We start from the raw sequence: 21,428 nt of genomic DNA, 5'->3' as shown, positions 1-21,428 counted from the left end.
CCTGTAAGAGCTGCATAGAAGGAATTTCAGCAGGTGTGCTACATCCCTGTTAGCATTTCTTCCTCTGTGCAACTATTAAGGATGTTGGACCACAGTCCTGTTTTTCAGCAGCCCTGCTACCTACTTTCCCACCACTGAAGTGAAGCCAAGTTATGTGTGTGAAGCTTTCATCTTCCTGCCTACTTAAAACTCTGTGGGACACTTCCAATAGGCTGCAAGATGAAAGCTTCAATAACCAGTATCCATACTGTGAAAAGGTTTAGGGGATGGTAACATGGCTAGACCACCTTGTCCTTTATGCTCTGGGGACCACATGACTGACTTTTTATGCCCATTGTTAGTGTGAGGTAGGCGGAGATCTAACCACCTTTTGTCATGGAGCCCATTGCAAGAGGTTGTTCTTTTCTTTTTCTTTTTTATCCTCTTCAGAATCCAGCAAAGGTGAAAAGGCCAGATCTGCCTCTGCTTGCTTTAAGGGATGATGGTGCATCTAGACAGGCGCTTAATTCTGCAAAGTGAGTCATTCATATATCACACGCAGGCCACCGTTAACAGGTTATTTTTAGCATCAGATTTTCCACGGAATTTTTAAACCTTGATTAAGTGAGGGATAAAAATGCAGGCTGGCATTTTGATGCCATTGACGACATGTGGATGTTGCAAAGAAAGAAGGAAAAACTCAACCCTTGAATGCATGAGCAGCATCGGTTCCACAGTAAACACCACCTGGCAACACTCTTACTAAAGCTGGATGGGAGGAAAAAATGCTGAAGCAGTGAAGAACTAGATTGCACTGCTACTACTGTGGCTGCTTACTGAGAAAAGGCAAGCACTTGTGGGGAGTATAGATGTGAGTCCAGATTGGAGCAATTCAACAAACGTCTCATGGTGTGAACAAAGCTTGGCAGCTTTGGTAAGAGGAATGAAAAACCATGAAACCTGTTATTCACTAGGGGTTCCTCAGATACCCCTGGGTGCCTCCTCACGTGGAGGGGGAATGAATGGTTATGAAGGGCTTTCGGACAACTCCCCACCACCCATGGCCAGTGCCACCCTTCAGATCCTTTTCTCCTTATCCTGGAGCAGGATGATGCCTTGCCCTCCCCACCCTCAAAAAGGGCTCTTGACTGGTAATTACCTGTAGCAGGTACTGCTGCCACAGAGGCAATGGCAGTCTCACGGCTTTACAGATATGGAACAGTACATGTAGTAGAAAGTTGCAAGCATTTTGAAGCACAAAGAAAAAGTGGTCAAGCAGCTAAAAAGTATGGAAACATACAAACACAGTCATACACAACATATTTCCACACGAGAACAGTTGCTTGGGGAGTTTTTTGTGTGCCTGTTAGGATATTCCCCATCACATTTTGCTTCTCTCTCATCATACCCCATAGGACAATTTGCTTTCAAGTGCTAACTCAGGGGTCAGCAAACTTTTTCAGCAGGGGGCCGGTCCACTATCCCTCAGACCTTGTGGGGGGCCAGACTATATTTTGAGGGGGGAAATGAAGGAATTCCTATGCCCCACAAATAACCCAGAGATGCATTTTAAATAAAAGGACACATTCCACTCATGTAAAAATACACTAATTCTCAGACCATCCACGGGCCGGATTTAGAAGGCGATTGGGCTGGATCTAGCCCTCGGGCCTTAGTTTGCCTACCCACGTGCTAACTTATAGGAATCCTGCGTCTGCTCTGGAGGCAACATCCCAGGAAGGTTGAGTTCCCCCATCGTCAAGCGAGTGTAAGGGAGTACTAGTTCTAGACCAACCTACCTTCTGCATTCAGAAGAGTCATCCTGAATAGTATTAGTATTGAAGCCATAGAAATTGGCATTAGAGCAGTAGCAAGGACTGCTGCTCATTCTCTGCAATTGGGCAGCATGATGTCCACCCCACTCCTCACCCCAGCCATCCAAAAGGAGAAAGCATGGCATAAGTCTGTATCTTTCGCTGAAATAAACTTTCGTATTCACAGGTTTGCTGGAAAATGTTGGTTCACCACATCCCAAAGCGGACTGTGAAAAGACCAAAAGCACACAAGGAAACTGATTACTTGGAGGTTAAAGACAAGGATGGAAAACGTGTCACCCCCTCGGTGTTGCTGAAATCCAGCTCCCATCAGCTCCAGCCAACTCAGCCAATGGTCAGGGGTGGGAGGAGCTCTATCCCAGGAGCACCTCCCACTGAACACAACAAGGCTTACTTTCGAGTTGAATATCCCTGGGATCACACTATGCTGCACTTTGCAATGTGAATGAAAAAATACACAGGATGCTTATTCAGATTATAACTGCTTCCCATCCACACACATTTTACTTTGCATTACAAATTATCACATTGCATAGCAGGGGCTCAAATGCAAATTTAAAAGTTCATGGAAGCATTCTGGGAGATGTAAGTTAGACCCACCCTCCTAAAACCTGTAAATGCTATCCCTTTAAAGCACATCTGAAACAACTTCTTTCCCTCAAAGAATTCTGAACACTAGTTTGTTAAGGGTTGCTAGGAATTGTAACTCTTTGTTGTTGTTTATACATTTATTTTTTTTAAATATCATTTCCAACAATCATATAACATAACTTCTTGTCTTATACAATATTTTAGACTTCTGTCAACACCTCTGATGATTTTCTATTCTTTATCACTTATTCTGCATTTCTTATTACTCTTAATTATCATTAACTAATGTGTTTTGGATGTGCTTTAAAGGGACAGTGTGTGCACGCTGTCCTTGTGATAGCTCAGCCCTTAGCAGCTAGTATATGATACAAAGAAAGAAAGGAGATAACCAGAGGCTTAGATCCCAAATTAAACCTCCACTGCCTTCCTCTTCTATGGAAGATGATGTTGGGAAATGAATACTTGGCTCCTATTTTGCTCAAGATATAAACAGGGTAGATGGAACCTACGCAACTTTTCCCTGCTTCCCCTTGCGAATTCAGTGAGGTACTGGAACAAAATTTGTTCTCGGGATGTAAGAAGACATTGATTTCAGTTACAACCTGTGTAGGCTGCATGCAGTGCTAGTTTTGGTTTTGTTGTAGTTCGTCTTCTGACAAAAACTATGTTGTTTGGCTCCTTGCCTACTGTGGCAGAATTTTATATATTCAGTTATGGGCAAAGGAAATGGAATGAAAACGGAGAAGGAATCATCAATCATATCTGCAGGCTGAAAACTATAACAGTGAATGCAAATCTTATTTGCTGGATTTACTTCCAGTTGGGTAAATAAGCAAACATCAATTAGCAATTCAGCCCCCCCCCTTTTTTTCAGTCTGAATCCTCTGACATCCTCACTACTTCTCCAAAGCATTTTGCTTTTGAAAGTAAAGGAAAATGTGTCCACTCCCCATGTCCAGAAGCCAAGTGAACTAAACTGCCAACACCTGATAAAAGCAGAATTCTCCATCACTCCTGGAGGTAGCAGTCTAGCTGAGGGGGGTACAGGGCACACACAGCTCCAGCCTCCAGTTTATCAATGCAGCTCCCTCACCACACTGTCTGATGGCTGCATGTTACCTATGCAAACAAACACTACAAGGGTTCCAACCAGCATGCATCACATGTGCAGAGCATAAGCACATGAACAATGCCTGCTGGGGTGCATGACCCTGGTCATGAGTTTAGTTCCATGTCTGCCTTTTCCCACTTCTGCCTTCCTGCTGGATCTAAATGTATCCCAGGATAGTTGCTGTTGATTTTATTTAGACCCGTTACCTAAACAGGAAGTTGATACATCATTGAGACAATAGAGTTGGCCCTTTGCTGTAAATTTCAATCTGTGGCCAGAGGAATCAATCCCTCTTTACTTAGAGCCAATCTTGGTGCCACACACCAAGACGTGGGAGTAACAAAGCCTCTCTGTTTTGATTTTTAAAGAGAAAAGCAACTTCAGAGAGGATTTTCAGCAGGTGGAGGAAATGTTGCCACTTCTTCGTTCCAAATCAGGGGCTCCCTTCATGGAGTTCCAAACATGTATTTATCCTTGCAAGCACACCTGGATTCTAGGAGGAGCTGCAGCTGATTGGGGCAGCAGTGGCTGATTGCAGCAGAGAAAGACTGGGTGGGGAAAAGAAATTCAGCACTTCCTTCCCCCGGTGCTCTAAGCTGCCTCCCCCTAAAGCAACTTCTTGCTTTTAAAAACTCCATGCACCACAGTTTTATTGCATACATTTTTATGCAATGTTTACTTAGGCCATTAGTGCTTTATAGTTATGGTGAAGCTGATAACTCTCAAGTCCCGGCTGTGAACCTTTGGGAAGCTGCAGTGAATACAAACAGACCATGAAGGTATTTGTCATCTTGTTCAGAGAGAACTTCCTTTTTTATAATTCAGTTATTAGGTGGTGCTGGGTGAAGCTATTCTGTTTTAGTGCAGGAACAGTAGGATGCAGAGCATGTAAAGGTGTGACTGAAGGATTCAGGATTACCCAGCTGCCTTCCATACAATAATATGTACTGTTCAGCCACAGCAGGGACAATATGTTGACACTCAAAGAAAACGGGTTTCTTAGCTGTGCACTTGCATTCTTGAAGAGTGGTCCACATGCAGCCATACGTCTAGCCTGTCTCATCATTATGATTGTGTCACCTGTTCTGGATTCTGAAATGAGGAGGAGGAAGCCCTGCCTGGGTGGAACATGTTGCCACCAGAGGTGGCAAAAAGGCTATTGGCTGGGATGGGCCCCCTCCAGGTGAACCCTGATGGTCATAACTTTCTAGATAAGTCCAAGTTGGCACAGTGTGGGGCCATCACAGTTATAACCTTAGCAGTGTGTGGACTACTCTCAGTATCTGTGGCAGGTATGTCTCCATTTTCTTCAACAGGTTCCCAACCGACACAAAGATATCTACTGCTCCATAATCCTACAGAGATGGAGCGGGAAGGTGGGAGGGCAGGAGGTTGCAAAGAAACCAGAAGCCTATGCAGGCCTATTGATTTAACTCTATGGTTGAGAGCAGTTGAACATAGAATGTTAGGAAGTCAGTTAAAAAAACACCCATCTCAAAGGGAGGGAGGGCATTGGCCTCTTCAGGCTTCTGACACCTTGTAGTGAGTATTGTAGAGGGGGGTAGGCATTAAAATTGGGGGATTTGCATATTTTGTTTATTTCCAATATTTCTAGCCTGCTTTCCCCCACCACAAGCACTAAAACAATCTATCAGTCTGAAAACCATAGATAGCACAAACAACTTAAAATGCCTGCTGAAGCAGAAAGCAAGTTCAACAAGGAAGGAAATTGTTTGATTTTCAGTCAGGAGTGAGTTCCACAGAATTGGACCCTCACATGGCTCCTGGTGGAGACGAACCGTTCCTCTGAATCATGGGGGACTACCAACGGAGACACCCCCCCCCCGAAAGATCACAGTGATATCTCCAGAATATGAGAAATAAGGCAGTGCTTGATTTAGGACAATATAGGTAGTTTCCCCCAAGCCAAGGGGGCACAAAATTGAGAAGTTCTATTTGGAGGGGTCCAATTTTGGCCTCGCACAGGGTGCCATGTTACCAAAGATTACTGATGTCTGCCCCTAAGTAAGGATATCCTGAACCCAAGTTGTTAGGGGCCTTGTCAGTTAATACTTGGCCCATTAATGTATAGGCAGCCAGTACAAGCTTTTCAGCACTGGAATTATGTGCTGGTGGTAGTAGTCTGTCCCCACCAGCAGTCTAGCCAGAGCTGCAGCTTCTGGACCAGGTCCCAGGGTAGCTCCACACTGAGTGCACTGCAGTAATCAAGTACTGAGGTGGATTATGAAGGCAGAGCACAGCCATCATAGATGGCAGCCATTGACAACCTTATCTATTAATTATTGTTCCTTTAACAGCTGTATGAAAGGCAGAAATTCAGCCGGTTAACCATTTACTAGTATGAAAATACAATGATAGGAAGCAGTTCCTACCTGTTTGCTGCTCTGATTGCTTTATTTTGCTACCTGCCAGCCGGGAGAAATGGCAGTCTCTGTGTGAGGCCCTATACCCTATCAACTTTTGTCCCACTCACCATTTTGGCCTGGCTCACCATTCCTAATTCAAAGGGGTGTATGTGTAAAGGCAGGCATTAAATGGCAGCAGAATAGAATGTAAGAAGTACACTCTGTGGCAATTCAGGCATAATGTAAATGCTTGCAAAATGGCCTATCATAGCAGCAGTGACGACAGAATCATCTGAGTAAATGAGCACTTGCACCGGGACAGGAAACCATTGTCTCAATTCAGACCCAAATGAATAAAATTCAACTTTTTAATTAGTTTCAGTTGAGCACTTTCATTCTAGAGCTTTCCTCCCAAGTTCCAGAATTGTCATTTAAAGGTGGGTTCTGCTGTGGAGACTAATACTTGAATTTATTTACAAACTGATAGGTAAAGGCAGACCGCACAAAGATGCCAACAAAGCAAATGCCAAGGTACCCATGTCAGATCCCCAGAGATGCTTAAGCAGCCCAAAAACCTCAGCTCAGCCTTCTCCCTGTGTGTCTCCCCTGACCCCAGTCTAACCTCAGTCCACCTCCTTTGTTCTCTTTCCCAGACACAGATTAGATTAGAGGAGACAGAAAAGGATGCCTTTGGCCAAAATGACTCTTGCCTATCTCCCTGGCTAGCACCTCCTCATTGTGTGCCATTTACCTGTAATTTCCCTAACAAATGAAGGGCTCCACCACTTGTCCACCAACAATCAGAAAGTTCCCAACAGTTCCTGTAGCAGTCTATTAACCCTCTCATGACCAAGCCCCAATCTTACAACCTCAGCTAAAAAATGCCCAGGTGTGAGTCTTTCAGGCCTCTAGGGTCATATAGCAACACAGGTAAAGTGTTAGAAGTTGGGCTGTGGGAACAGAAATGGGTATACTTCCACTCCTGAGGGTCACCCCCATCAGAGACCTACAAAGCTCCTTGTTTTATTCTGACTAGACAAGGACTCCGGGTGAAGGGGGGGGGATACACTGAAACATTTTGTTGCAGTCGCTATTTGTAAAGCAATTTTAAGAGCATAAGGGGAGCCCTGCTAGATCATACTGAAGGCCTATCTATCTGCACCCTCTTTCCCACAGTGGTCCACTAAATGCCTATGGAAAGCTCACAAGCATCACCTGAGCAGCCTGGTTCCCCAGGAACCAGTATTTGGAAGTGTTCTGCCTTTGGTTCTGGAACCACCAAAGCTCAGAGCCACGGACAGCCTGATCCTTCCTGAATTTGTCTGATCTTTATCTCAGTCTGCATCTGTACTGGAGCTCCTTTCAATTTTTTATAAACTGAACTGTTTTTAATTGTTGGTTTTTAAAAAATATATGGAACTGTTTTTATTTGTTTATTGTTTTATGCTCTTAACTGTTTTATTTGTTTTAATAATAGTGTGCTTTATTGTTGTAAGCTGTCCTTGGACCTTATTGGAAGGGGAGGTTAAGAAATCTCTAACAAATAAAATATAAAGGATCCCAATTTAAAGCCATGTTGCAGGTCTGCCCGTATATCTTTTGTAAGAAACACGTAATAAAAATGTCAAACGTCTAACCCATTTGTAACACTACTGGATGTTCAGAACAGTATGCACAGGTTCTACATACTGAGATAAGACAAATAGCCACATGTCACCCAGTCAACTTCATGAGGAGAGCAGGGTTTGAACACAGGACTCTATCCCCTACACCTCACTGGCTCTAACGGGGGGCTTGGGCAAAGGACCGGTCTAGAAACCTAAAGCCCTTTTGGGAATGGGTAAACTGTCCTGTTGCTTAACTTTCTTCCTTTCTCTTGGCAGTTTCCCTGAAGCTGGTCGCTGAAGATGGCCAGCAAGCAAGGGTACAGTTGTCTCTCTGATGGCTCACTGGATGTTCCCTCTTCCAGCCCTGAAGGCACCCTGAGCCTCAGTCCTCACAGCCCTGGGCTCTGCCTGATCTCCACACCCACAGCAGAGACCCACTGGCTGAGCAACGCCCCACCCCAGCCAGAGTCGCCTGGAGAAATGAATGTAACTTTGGAGAAACTCCTGGCTCCCATTACGGAAAAGCTCAAGTATTTGCTGAAGAAAGCAGAGGACTTCCAGACGTACCTGCTGTACAGGTGGCAGGGGGCTGAGTCAAAGCTGGGGAGGAGGTGGGCAGTCTTTGGGCAATCTGGGCAGGCCACATGTTTGGTGGGGAGACACTTTGAGGCGACTGTAATTATGAAGCCACTGCAGATTAGGGAGGAGCAGGGACTTGAAGGAGGGAGGCTGACTGGCTGTCTGGGCTAGTCCTAGTGATGTCTAAGGTAGCTCCATTAACTACAAAACCCAAAATTTGAGATCCCCTCAAATCTTCTGGTTGCTGAATCTCTGCTTTAGTGGGAGATTGATTTAGAGTGAGTACCAGTGTACCCTTTGGATTCTTGCTAAGTGGCAAATGTAATGGAGAACTCTTAATCTCCCACAGTGGTGTGTGTGTGTGTGTGTGTAACTTACACACCCAGTTTTCCTCCTCCAGGGGTTTGCCCTCTTCTTGGGACCCCCCCCCCAATTAAGCCAAATTGATCAGGAAAAATACAGTGGTACCTCGGGTTAAGTACTTAATTCGTTCTGGAGGTCCGTTCTTAACCTGAAACTGTTCTTAACCTGAGGTACCACTTTAGCTAATGGGGCCTCCTGCTGCACCGCCACTGCACAATTTCTGTTCTCATCCTGAAGCAAAGTTCTTAACCCGAGGTACTATTTCTGGGTTAGCGGAGTCTGTAACCTGAAGCGTCTGTAACCCAAGGTACCACTGTACCTGGAGTGACCTGGAAAATGCACAGGGCTTATTGGGCTACTCTATAGTTGATGGGCTGCTTGGGAGGAAAGTTTCCATACTACATTATTGCCAGAGAGATAGCAAGCCAAGGGGCTGTCTGGTCTAGTTTTGCAGCTGGACGGTGCCAGAATCCTCAAGTCAGCCCTGGGTTGTTGCCATGATGCACTTCCCCAGTAGCAGAATATGCAGTGTGGGTCTAGCATGTGCCCAGCAAGAAGAGTCACTGCATTTCCTCCCAGTGTGATGACCATATTGTGGGCCTCCTATTTCCAGCAGAGACAGAATGCAGAAGGAGCAATTTGCCAAAGCCATGCCCACGTTCCTGCAGATGTGCCAGCCTTACTTCCACTACCTGGAATCCACAGCACGAAGCTGCACTCCTTATTTAAGACCCCCACAGGAACCAGTGAGGAGGCGCGTGAGTCTGGGCCAAGGAGGGAAATCCCCATAGAGTTGGGAGGCACAATCGCTTCATCTAAACTGGTTCAAAAAGCTTACATGACATTCTGTTTGCACCTTTGCAGAACTGATCTGAAAAGGCCAAAAAAAAGTGGGGGGAGGAGGCTCTATGGAAGAAGTGCTTGGAATCAAAAGGCTACAATCTTTGACTCTGGAAAAAGAACTGAAATTAACACTAAAAGTCTCTTTTGAATCAGGGCTCCCTCCTCCCCATTCCAAAACTGCACCTGAATTTTCTAGTCCGCATCCAGCCCATCCTTGGTCAATGCCCTTCCCTTTCTTCTTCACAGTTGTAGAGTCTTTTCTTTTCTGCTTAAAATAATAATAAATCGCATATTACTCATTGAAGCAACTGTGCAAATAGATTGTTTTTCCATTACAAGTGTGTGTAGTTTGGGAAGAAGAAATCTATGGAAACAAGTTATTTCAGGGTGGAGTGGGCAATCAGTGAAATCGGAAGAGCGTTGGGATGGAATTCAATGCAGTACTAAGTAGTTCCTTGAAGAAAGATTTCTCCTTGTGCCCTGGGACATTCTCTCTCTTCTTGGTGTATCACCAACCCTGCAGAGCAGATTTGGAGAGGGCCCAGGCTGCATGCAGGGGAATGAGAGGGGGAAGGAAACCCAGCTGGGCAACATAAATCCTTGGGCTGATTGGACTTGTTAACAGAATGCCACCCATAGTTTTGGTATAACTATAACTCTGATTTCTATGCTGAGCTTTTAGAAAGGAAGGAATTTAGCAGGTTCTTTGCTAAACACAATATATGTTAAATGGGAAAAGGTAATATGACCTTAGCATGTGAGATTTGATTCCTACATCCACAAAGAGCAGGGATGGCTCAGACCCCCAATACAATCTGGAGGAATACACTTCAATATAAGGGCTTTTAATGTGTGATATTTTGTTTGTTTGTTTGTTTGTTTGTTTGTTGTTTTGCTGCGCTTTTGTATATCCTGTTGAAAGCTGCCCAGAGTGTTTGGGGCAACCCAGTCAAATGGGCAGGGTAAAAACAATAATTTTTATTATTATTTTTTATTATTATTAAAGGTCAGCAACTGGGTTGGTCAAAGAGGCAGACTAAAGGGATGAACTCTCACCCACTTTCCTTTACAAACTCATAGCTGACCAAGGGTGAAATTCTGCTGGACTTAGTTGTGTTTCCCGCCCTCTGTGCTTCTGGCAGATACCCATCCATTGTGTAAGGATGGCTCTTGGGACAAGGGATAGGGCTTTCTCAGTAGCCGCACCTGTGGAACAGCTTGCCTCATGAAATCTAGAAGACCTCCTCCTCCTCTCTGGCAGCCTTCTGTTTTCATTTGGGCAGGCTGAAGGTCGAAGGGCCTTTTACTGAAGACTGACTTTGATCAGCCATGCCTGTCTCTGTTACTGTATTTTATTTTTACATTCATAATTATTATTGTATTTTTCTGCTGTGATTATAATTACTATACACTGCCTTGAATAATATATACGTATTAGAATGGTAGATATACAGTGGTACCTCGGGTTAAGTACTTAATTCATTCCAGAGGTCCGTTCTTAACCTGAAACTGTTCTTAACCTGAAGCAGCACTTTAGCTAATGGGGCCTCCCACTGCCGCCGCACTGCCGGAGCACAATTTCTGTTCTCATCCTGAAGCAAAGTTCTTAACCCGAGGTACTATTTCTGGGTTATCGGAGTCTGTAACCTGAAGCGTATGTAACTTGAAGCGTATGTAACCCGAGGTACCACTGTATACCTTTATAATAATTAAATAAATCCAGGTATGAAGAGCTTGGCTGGCACAAAACATTTCCCCCTTAGGGGCATGTCCGGGTATGCAACCAGAAGGACAGAGGTCTCATCTCTCACTTCCCACTGCTCAAGAACTTGCCCTTTCAAGCCTTTGGGGCACTTCCAGACAACCTGTTTATTGAGCACCCATCCCAATTTGCTTGCAAGGAGGTTAGATGATGTTGTGTCAAATCCCACATGCTCCAGAGCATTTTGCCTGTCACTTTCCTTACTTCAAAAAGTCTAAACTTTTGAGGAAGTGGATGTGTTGTGCCCAAACTCCCAATCAGCTAAGATTGTGCATCCTGAATTTGTAATTCTGCACTTTCCCCCACAGCTCCTGGAGATCTCCCAGCAGTTGGCCTGCCAGCTTGAGCAACTGGTGCTGATGTATGCTTCTTTCAGCTTTGTCTCTTTAGAAGACACTGACCCATTCAGGTAGGAGACAGTCTCCAAGACTTGCATGTGCCCAAGTGTGGCACAAGTGGCCCCAGAGTGCTAGCAGGAACAGGTTGCTCTGGAATTGGTGCCTGCTAGTCACTAGAGTTTAGCTCTTACAACCGTTTTGTTTCTCCCCTTGCTGGCTTTTAGTGCTGTTTTATTAGTTCCATGCTGCTTTTGTTAATTTTTGAGCTACTGCTGCTTGATGGTTGTTGTTGATTTCATCTTGTGAGCTGCCCAGAGGCACATGCTTAATTGGACAGGGCTGTATTTGGTGTTCCCTGTCTGCTAGCACAAAGGTTCTTGCATTAGGGAATGGGTATGTTTTCATATTATGCACCAGGGGAATCCAATGCAGTTGCGTTAGCGGAAAGTCATTCCACAACAGATTGTGCAATCTATTGTGCAAAGAAGTCGCCAGCAACCTGCTTATGCATTCAGTTACACAGCAATACTCTACTGCCGTAAACATTTCACCAGTGGAACAACTATACTGCTAAGTGGATTTCACTTAGGTCTACGTTGGATCCAACCTGCAGTCTATAAATGCCAAACAATAATATTTTTAAATAATAGAATGCACAGCATTGAAATAAATCAGCTCTCTGCATACCATGAAGCACACAAGATTCAGTCCAAAGGCAGAGGAGAGTCTTTGTACCAGTAAGGTCTTCCAGTTAGATTCCCCCCCCCCCCAAGATAGAAAGTAGCAGATTTAAAAATGAAGTCTCTTTCAAAATATATTTAATATTATTACTTTTTTACATTGTTCTCCCAGATTTCTCCCCAATTGTTTAGTTTTGGGTTTCAGTTTCCAGCAAATATATTTCAAACCCAACATTCAGTTATAGCAATCTAGCTTTATATTTGCAAATCATCTGGAAAACTGGTTTAACTGGAAAATGTAATCATTAGCTTTTTGCATGTGTTTTGTAAGTTATGTGCTCTACATCCAATCTCATGCACAGCTGCTCTTACCTGTCTGTCTGTCAATCACTACCAGTGTCTCATGCTTCTTCTGTGGAAAGTTCTGGCTGAATGAGTTGCGACAAGTTTCCATCTTCCGATATTGCATCCCAGCACCCTACACAGCTGCCCATATTCCCCGCAACCTCTATAAGAAGATGCGCTGGAACCTCGATATCTTGGAAGGTTCTGCTTGCCGGAATCAAACACCCCGGACAGAATAGTGAGTTGCAGGACACCCTGGAGATATGGGGTGTAGGTGGAGGGGACCTGAATGGAGAGCCATATCTGGCACTGACCCCCCCCCCTCTCCCCACCTTATTCCTCTGCTCCACCACTTCAAGGCTACTTGATGCAGGTCTTGGTGTGGTTTTATTCCACTGCCACTTTTCCTGAGGCTTGCTTGACTGGCCATCCCCATTCTTCACTGCCTAACTGCAACCTTGTCCTTCTGTTGTAGCTACTTCCTGTGCTTCAGGGATACAGGAGATGAGACAACAGCGAAGATGCAGAAGCTCTGGTCCATTGGGCGCTGGGTGCCTTTGGATCCTGACAGTGACCACAGCTCCGATGTGCTCTCCTGGTAAGCATGCAGCAGGGAAGTGCTGTCTAGAACAGCGGTGGGCTGACTTGAGTCTTGTGTGGTCTCCCAATGCGCTTTATGTTTACAAAGCAATATTGCATACTCAAGATCTCCTAACAAGTAAGACAGGGGGTGCACCAAAGCTTTCAATAACCTACCTGAACCCGGTGGGGGCAACAGACAGAAAGACAACCTGTTCTTCTCTTTTTAGTACTTGTTGTTAAAGCAGATTGCTTCCTTTCAGGCTTTACTTCCTTCCTGCTTCTTCAAGTATGAATCAGAGCCAATAGATTAACACTATCCCATGCTATCTTGGCCACATTTAAAACCTACACTTACCTTCAACCAGCAGTCTTGCCAGACTATTTCTTTCTGCACACCACTTTAATCTATTTAAGCTAATAGCTATTTAATCTATTAAATCTATTAATCTATTAAACTCTATTTAATCTATTAAAGCAACACGAGTTAACTTCAGAAATCATGGGCTTCATTCTTTGATTCTTTTAAACACTGTTGGAAAAGATGCCCAGCTGTAGCATCTAACATCATTTCCCTATTTTAAGCTTTGAAAGTGAAGCAAACACATACACTATGAAAAATACACTTGCTCCTGTCTGCACTATCTTTGGCACCCTCCCAGACATGTAACAGGAAGTTATTCAGGAAGAACCTTAAACCAGGGATCACAACAGTTCCAGATTCCAACACAGTTGTAATTTTAAGGCATTTCTGCATTGTGGGATATAGCTTGAAATGTCTGCATGGCAAGCGGCTTCTCTCTTATCTGATGAGTGGGTTGAAACTTCCCACACATTTTCTACTATGGTAAATACAAGTGCAGCTGATGCCTGGCACTTGATTCAATATTATGACTGAAGACTGATGCCTGAATGCTGGTTTGTGCTTTCTGTAAGAATGAATGCAAAGAAACAAGCATGAAAATAAAAACAACACCACAAACCACCTTCAAACGCTGAATTTCCTCTTGCTTCTGAGAAAAGATGTACTCGTAAGGGGCACATTCTGACAGTGGCAAATGTGGAATGTAGCTTAGTCATAGCTGTGTGCTGAAGTGCAAGGTGACATGCAGAGTGAAGGTATTCCAGGTGCCCTTCAGATGTTTTGGACTACAAGTCCCTTCAGCCCAGCCAGCATAGCCAATGGTCAGGGATGATGGGAGTTGTAGTCCGAAGTATCTGAAGGAGACCACATTGGCTTCCCCTGTGGCTTTATACATGCCTTCCTGTGTATTTCTGTAGTTTGTAAGATTGCTACCTGTCCTATATAATAGACGGTTGTCCTGTATTTCAATGTAAAATGCTTGTGTCCTATATAGATACAGTTTTGTCCTGTATTTCAAGTCTTCTCTCTCTCTCTCAAGATCCTCTCCAAGTGCATGTGCTTTAAAGGGTGTTTGAAAGGTCATGTATTTAAGCTCTGGGTAGCCAAAAACAGACAGATTTACAAATTTGTCTTTTTGTGTGTAACAAATTCCAGAGAGGCCATCCTGTTAGGCTGCAATGGATTGTAATGGATTGCTTTGAAGTCACTTCAGCACCAGATGGAAATAATAATAATAACGCCCCCTCCCACAACCCTGTATTTTGTCAGAACAAAAGTGGCAACCCTATGTAGCCATGCTGTAGTGACTGCTCATTAAAATCAGGGGGCTGAACTGGATGTTTAGGTTTTTATATCAACCATTTATGTACCACTGAATCACAACTGTGGTATATAGGAGCCCAAAACAATAAAAGCAGTGATGAGTTCAAACTAATTTCAAATGACGTTGAAAATAGCACGGATGCCAGGAATGCCACCACCCCCTTTGCCTTTTCTTCCCACAGGGTCTTGTGCCGCCAGCCCATGGGGGATTACCAGCAGCTCCTGACAATCGGGTTTGAGGAACCCTCCCACACGCTCGCCACGGACCTCTTGGTGCAGATGCTCAGTGCTCAGAATGCCGGTCTGCTGAACCGCGAGTCCTCCTGCTGGGTGAGCTCAGGGGAACAGGTGCAGTGAAAAACGTACCTTCATGGTATGCCACCAAGGGGCAGCCCACTGTCTCCTGTCACCACCAATGTCACATATGTGGCATGAGATGCTACCCTCACATTAGGCACAGTGAGGTCATGCTAGATATTGGCATGCAGATGTGCCAGTTTAGGATTTTTGTGTTGAAGTTGAAAAATTTTGAGGTCCCCCCCTTCCTAATGTTAATCCTCTTGTGCTTGCACTGCTTGCAATGAGATGTAAGTTATATTTTTTGAACAAGAATATAGTTGCCTGCCCTTATGCTGGCTTCCTATGCCTGGCCACTGAACAGGTACAACCCACTTTGAGATAAGCCATATCACCAAAGTACTGAGGCTCTTGTGCGCCTCCTTACAAGGTTCAGCAGGATAGAGCTGGAAGTCACATTTGCCTTTGAATTCCCTGTTTCCCTCTGAGCTCTAGTCACTTGTGGCTTAAGGCAGGTCAAAGTATCTGAAATACTTTGTATACTATGTATAGCTTTCTTAATAAAGAAGTGGTGACTATTTTCAGGCTCAACTTTACTGATGTGTGGAACTTTTCTCAGAAGTAGAAGGGTGCTGGAGATGTTCAGATTCAATATCCTTTTACCTTTCAGTTTCAGTCTTGGCAATTCATTTTGACAATGTTTAGGGTGGTGCACAAAATTAGAAAGCTGTCTAAATAAATATTTAGAACAGATCTAGAATGTGATCTAATTAACATAAGAGAACAAGAAATAGGTCCCAAAAAATCAGCAGTAATATACAGTGGTACCTCAAGTTACATACGCTTCAGGTTACATACGCTTCTGGTTATAGAGTCCGCTAACCGAGAAATATTACCTCAAATTAAGAACTTTGCTTCAGGATGAGAACAGAAATCTTGCTCCGGTGGTGCGGCAGCAGCAGGAGGCCCCATTAGCTAAAGTAGTGCTTCAGGTTAAGAACAGTTTCAGGTTAAGAATGGACCTCCAGAACGAATTAAGTACGTAACCAAAGGTACCACTGTATGTTCAAACACTTGACAATACAAAAATGCCTGCAGTGGTTCCAGCGAGCCCATAAAGCTGGGCGTTTGCACCCTTCTGAGGATGAACTTCCAGAGCTTTGAGGTGGTCATGGAAACAGCCTGTCCCAGGGGGTGGTCTGAGTTTCAGCATGTCTCTGCCCCCACTCAAAAATCTGAGAGCTTCAAAAATCCTATCACTTTTATGCAAGCGCTAAATATGAATTTTCTTATAACAATATTATATTAACATAAACAGGCTTTGCTTGTTGTGTCAGCTTCTCTAGCAAATGCCAAAAGCAGTGTTTGTATCCTGCTCCTATTCTTACTTCCTGCTTTGGTGGAACCTTGAATGGGATATAATCAGGAGACCTCAGGGGAAGCAGGCTGGGTGTTTCATGGGAGCAGAAGTGTTCTCTTAGGGAAGTAGCTCCCAGACTCCTATTTCCAGTCTTTCATCCCAAAGGTTCCCTCCTGGGTAGTGATAAAGCAGGATATCAAATCCAAATTCTTCTTCTTCTTCTTAACAGAAAATAATAAAATACAATAATCCATTTTTTAAAAGAACCACCCAGATCAACATGAAAAACAATAATTGAAAACAATCGTGCCAATGCTAAAAGTCACCAGCAGATTTTATAAGTAAGTGTTAGCACCTTCAAACCATGCCTGGAAACTCATGGCAGTTTGCAGAAAAACTGGATTTTCTTCACCTGCCATAATAATGGATGGGATTTGGTAAGAAGGATTTCACACCTGAAACCCCACAACTAAAACAACCATTGTATGAGGAATAATAGGTCCTGTAGAACAGGGAAGGCCAGCCAACATAGAGGAGCCGGTGAAGAGGGCCATCCCTGCTCCAGCAGCATTCCTGGTTAAACATTAGGGAAACCTGCAGAAGGGCCCTTTGCAGAAAGGAGAAAGAATGCAGTTAGAAGGCAGAGGTAAACAGGAGTAGAGAAGCCCTGCCATCTAGCGCCCAAAGTGTATATCTAAAGTTAGGTTATACTGGTGCTCGGATAAAAAAAATGCACCAATATAAACACTAAAATAAACATCGATAATAGAATTCAGAAATTCAGAGGTGCAAAGATGTTATTCCATGTGGACAAAATAACCAAATTGCTGATTGATCACAACAATTCCCCTAAGGACAGCCCCGATGATTCATAGTTTCATTTGTGTCTTCAGTGTGTCCTTAACCAGCAGTAGTATAAAGAGACACAGCTAATTCCATCTTTCTCCAAGATGCTCCAAGAGTGGGATATACAGAAAGAACATCTGTGGATGCCACTTCTGCACATTTTTGCTTAGCATAATAGCTTAGGAAAACACACACACACACAAACATTAGATCAAATGCTTTAGTGAACAGTAAGACAATATAGTTGCCACAACCAAACCCCCCTGCTTACAGTGAGATGCAAAGCAAGAGAGATGTGTTTACTCTAAGATGTGTTCAGATTTTGAATGTGGATTCAACACAATTTAAAGCACTTGACTCCCCCTGTCCCAAGTATCTTGGGAACCATAGTTTCTTAAGGCTGCTGGGAATTGTAGCGATTTTATGAGTGTGTACACAGGCATTGTCCATATTGCACTGCCTCAAAATAAGAGCCATGCTTTTTATGTCTTCATTTGTGAAATGATCAAAGAGATTAACCTTCTTTGCTGAGCTTTTATAAGATATGCCTGTCAGGGGAGAATTCTGAGGTTGCTCATCCAGTTGTGAAGGAATGGACAAGCTGTGAACCAGGACCTGCTAGAAGAAAGAGAATAATTTATCTTCGCTTCAGTTCAGGATTTATTTATTTTTTGAACAGTGAAGAACAGCAACCTCAGCCGACATAATCTGCAATATAGATCTGTATCTGCAAAGCAAAAACTCTTCAGCTATAAAAGCAACACCAAGCATCATGTAGTTCCAAGTGTAGTCAAGCTTGGTCTACAGGGCAGACAGGTGTTTTCAATCTGAGGCCACCTAATTCTGCTGCAGTGGGAAGGGACTGGTTAAAGGGGATGTGACCAGGCTTAGAAATTTCTGCTAAGTGCTTGGCAGACTTTCCAGCCCAGCATCCAGTGTGGGCTGAAATAGTACTGCATTTAGCACAGGAAATAGTATTTCATTTAGCACAAGAATGAAGGCTGAATAATGGCTCAATTAGAGCTGGATGCATTCCAGTGAAAAAAATAGCACAGACGGTTCTGCACGATGGATTGGCTTTTTGGAGGATTAATGTTTTTAATGAAATAGCACATGAATTCCCTGATGTCTGTGAGTCATCACTAAGGGAGCAATACTATGCTCAAGGAGTTGGTGTGAAGCAAGCTAGTGTAAGGTAAGCTGGCGTGAAGTTACACAAGATCCTTAACCCCATTCCACAGCAGAGCTGCTGCAGCTGCTCTGCCTAAACCTGGCAGAGGGAAAACAAGCTTTTGAAATAGCGTTCTGTGCTGGGTTGCCAGGTCATATGGCCAAGCTGAATAATAATAATAATTTATTATTTATACACAGCCCATCTGGCTGGGTTTCCCCAGCTACTCTGGGTGGCTTCCAACAGAACACTAAAATACAATAACCTATTAAACATTAAAAGCTTCCCTAAACAGGGCTGCCTTCAGATGCCTTTTAAAAATCTGGTAGTTGTTGTTCTCTTTGACATCTGGTGGGAGGGCGTTCCACAGGGTGGGTGCCACTACCGAGAAGGCCCTCTGCCTGGTTCCCTGTAACTTGGCTTCTCGTAGCAAGGGAACCACCAGAAGGCCCTCGGTGCTGGACCTCAGTTTCCGGGCAGAACGATCTGAACTGGTTCAGATCTGGCCAAAGTCCCCCTCTCCCTCTGGTCCCATCCCTGTTGCATCCTTTGGGGGTGGGGTGGGGAACCTACACTAACCTTGGCTTAGCCCTGGCTGTGCAAGTTATGCTGGCCTCTCTTCAGCTGAGCTGGGGTTGGGAACTTAATTCCAGCTGAGCTGAGCATCAGCCAGCTAAACTGAAGATTTGCTGCACTGTAAGCTACTCATCCTAGTGGATCTTGAGGGGACTTTCCTGGAGATCCCAAACTAATTTGCGCTTTAAGGAGCTTCTTTGGTGCAAAATGGAGCATATTTTACTTAGAGGTGCCCCACTGATGCTGTGTACACACCCTTGTATACTCTCCATCCAGTGTGCTCTCACCCCAACGCTGGTTTGGCAAGCCGGGTACGCAATAGCTACAATCCATATCTATCCTGCATCTTTCCTGTGGTTTCTTATGAAATACTGCATTTTTTTAAAAAAATTAATTTTTCTTAAAGATTTACCTCTCGTTCAAATCAGAACCAGTGAAGGCGGTGAAGGTCCTGTGTGAGTGTCTGGAGGCGGTTGGAGGATGGATGGCGGCTAATGGATTGAAGTTGAATCCTGACAAGACAGAAGTACTGTTTTTGGGGGACAGGAGGCAGGCAGGTGTGGAGGACTTCCTGGTCCTGAATAGGGTAACTGTGCCCCTGAAGGACCAGGTGCGCAGCCTGGGAGTCATTTTGGACTCACAGTTGTCCATGGAGGTGCAGGTCAATTCTGTGTCCAGGGCAGCTGTTTATCAGCTCCATCTGGTACGCAGGCTGAGACCCTATCTGCCCGTGGACTGTCTTGCCAGAGTGGTGCATGCTCTGGTTATCTCGCTTGGACTACTGCAATGCGCTCTATGTGGGGCTACCTTTGAAGGTGACCCAGAAACTACAACTAATCCAGAATGCGGCAGCTAGACTGGTGACTGGGAGCAGCCGCCAAGACCACATAAGACCGGTCTTGAAAGACCTACATTGGGTCCCAGTACGTTTCCGAGCACAATTCAAAGTGTTGGTGCTGTCCTTTAAAGCCCTAAACGGCCTCGGTCCAGTATATCTGAAGGAGCGTCTCCACACCCATCGTTCTGCCCGGACACTGAGGTCCAGCGCCGAGGTCCTTCTGGCGGTTCCCTCACTGCAAGAAGCCAAGTTACAGGGAACCAGGCAGAGGGATATTTTAAGAAGGCATGCAATTGGTGGTGTGTTAGCCAGGGTATTTGAGTGTCCCCTAGTTTGTCTTGTATTTCTTGTGTTGATATGGGTTTGCTGTTTTGTAGAAATCTGCTAGGTGTTATAGGCCTTTGGCTTGCGAGGTTTTTATCTGGAGGTTTTATGCTGTGTGGGGACTATAGAGGGAAGTGAGAAGTGAAGAAAAAAACAACTCTCTCTCTCTCTCTATATATATATATATCACTCCTTTTTGCCATGTGCATTTTCTTGGCGCAGTCCTAGTCTTCTGACTGGAGAGGCTTTTGTTTTGTCTAGTAAAGTCTGCGATCCAGAACCCCCAGGTGGTGCAGTGCAGTGGTGGGGTGGCAATGGGTAGGGTTGGGTGGGCCCGAGCTGCTTATTGCTGCCACCAGTGCTGAGTCCGGTGGCAGCCTGGGCCTGACTCTGCAAGGTGCAGGGTGCAATTCACCCCAGCTTGGGGGGGGGGGGTCATCTGGTGCTGCTGACTTGTATCTAGTAAATAACTAGGTGTCTAATCAGAAGAAAGTCCCACTGAGTTCAGTGGGCCTTACTCCCAGGCAGTCAGGGCTTCTCCGGATGACAAGATCTTTTTGCACCAGGTCAGTGAGGATCACTTGCTGTTTAAAATTCTCCCATATATACAGAACTCCCTGTGCGCCTTTTGGACTGAATCAAATAACTGGGGTCACATAAGTGTTGATTACTTTTTATAATATATGCAAGACTTTGGTTTTTTGGTGATTAACCACCAGTTGATCTTTCCTGCAGTAGGCAGAGAATTCTCTTAGTAGCCTTTTGAGGCCTACTTTAGTTTGTGATAACAGAACCGCGTCGTCCGCATAGAGGAGCGCTGAAATATTTGTAATGTATTTTTGTTGGTGTTTGTCCTTTGATGCTATGGCCTGTCGGCTACGCAAATGAAGTCTACTACTAGTCTTTGGTTTGGTTTGGTTATGCAAGATGGATCTCCCTCTGGAGGTTTTGGACTTCTTCCTTAGAGGTTTCTAAGCAGAGGTTGGATGGCCGTATGTCAGGGATGCTTTAGCCGAGTTTCCTACATTGCAGGGGATTGCACTAGAAAGATGACCCTTGGGATCCCTTCCAGCTCTATGATACCATGTTTTTATGCTTCAACAGCATTTCATTATGCTCATATTATTTTATGTAATTGTATTTTGTATAAATTATAAAAATTATTTAAAAAATGTTCTATCTACAAACAAAATATTTAAATAGTTACCTTTCTATTGGTAGGATGGGGAGGGCATGGGCATAGCCAAGATTTTTGTTAGGGGGCAGGTGCTTGCTAGGGGGAGTAGAACCTCAGATTTGTATTGATTTGTACTTATTGGGGGGGCAGCTGCCCCCCTTGGCTATGTCTAGG

The 21,428-nt window shown here is 44.4% G+C and overlaps 1 protein-coding gene across 6 annotated transcripts; it reads left to right on the top strand.

Annotated features, from left to right (window-relative positions):
* Nucleotides 1–3,253: 3,253 nt before the first annotated feature.
* On the top strand, nt 3,254–15,541 carry LOC310673024 (UPF0575 protein C19orf67 homolog). Of its 6 annotated transcripts, XR_014508778.1 has the most exons (8): nt 4,829–5,058; nt 7,766–8,067; nt 9,045–9,189; nt 11,345–11,445; nt 12,452–12,637; nt 12,875–12,997; nt 14,848–15,361; nt 15,416–15,541. XR_014508778.1 is itself a non-coding variant. In XM_083430952.1 (7 exons), the coding sequence occupies exons 2-7, from the start codon at nt 7,790–7,792 to the stop codon at nt 15,020–15,022; spliced, it is 1,005 nt and encodes a 334-aa protein (XP_083287078.1). In that variant the 5' UTR covers nt 3,254–4,808; nt 7,766–7,789; the 3' UTR covers nt 15,023–15,541. The 6 variants fall into 6 exon arrangements, 5 of the variants coding, with proteins under 5 accessions (XP_083287078.1, XP_083287076.1, XP_083287077.1 ...); XM_083430952.1 differs by lacking the exon at nt 4,829–5,058 and adding an exon at nt 3,254–4,808 and having other exon boundaries at nt 9,048–9,189; nt 14,848–15,541; XM_083430950.1 differs by lacking the exon at nt 4,829–5,058 and adding an exon at nt 3,258–4,808 and having other exon boundaries at nt 14,848–15,541.
* Nucleotides 15,542–21,428: the final 5,887 nt, after the last annotated feature.

This window comes from Podarcis tiliguerta (assembly GCF_965153285.1).
Source record: "Podarcis tiliguerta genome assembly, chromosome: 2".
Taxonomy (NCBI): domain Eukaryota; kingdom Metazoa; phylum Chordata; class Lepidosauria; order Squamata; family Lacertidae; genus Podarcis; species Podarcis tiliguerta.
The sequence above is the reverse complement of the archived record's forward strand: the minus strand, read 5'-3'. Positions and strand labels throughout refer to the sequence as shown.

Excerpts from the sequence above, each read along its gene's own strand:
- LOC310673024 (XM_083430950.1), top strand. The coding sequence starts at position 7,790 with ATGGCCAGCAAGCAAGGGTACAGTTGTCTCTCTGATGGCTCACTGGAT. Across the intron at positions 9,190-11,344 it reads AGGAACCAGTGAGGAGGCGC|CTCCTGGAGATCTCCCAGCA; the intron begins GTGAGTCTGGGC and ends TTTCCCCCACAG. Across the intron at positions 11,446-12,451 it reads GAAGACACTGACCCATTCAG|TGTCTCATGCTTCTTCTGTG; the intron begins GTAGGAGACAGT and ends AATCACTACCAG.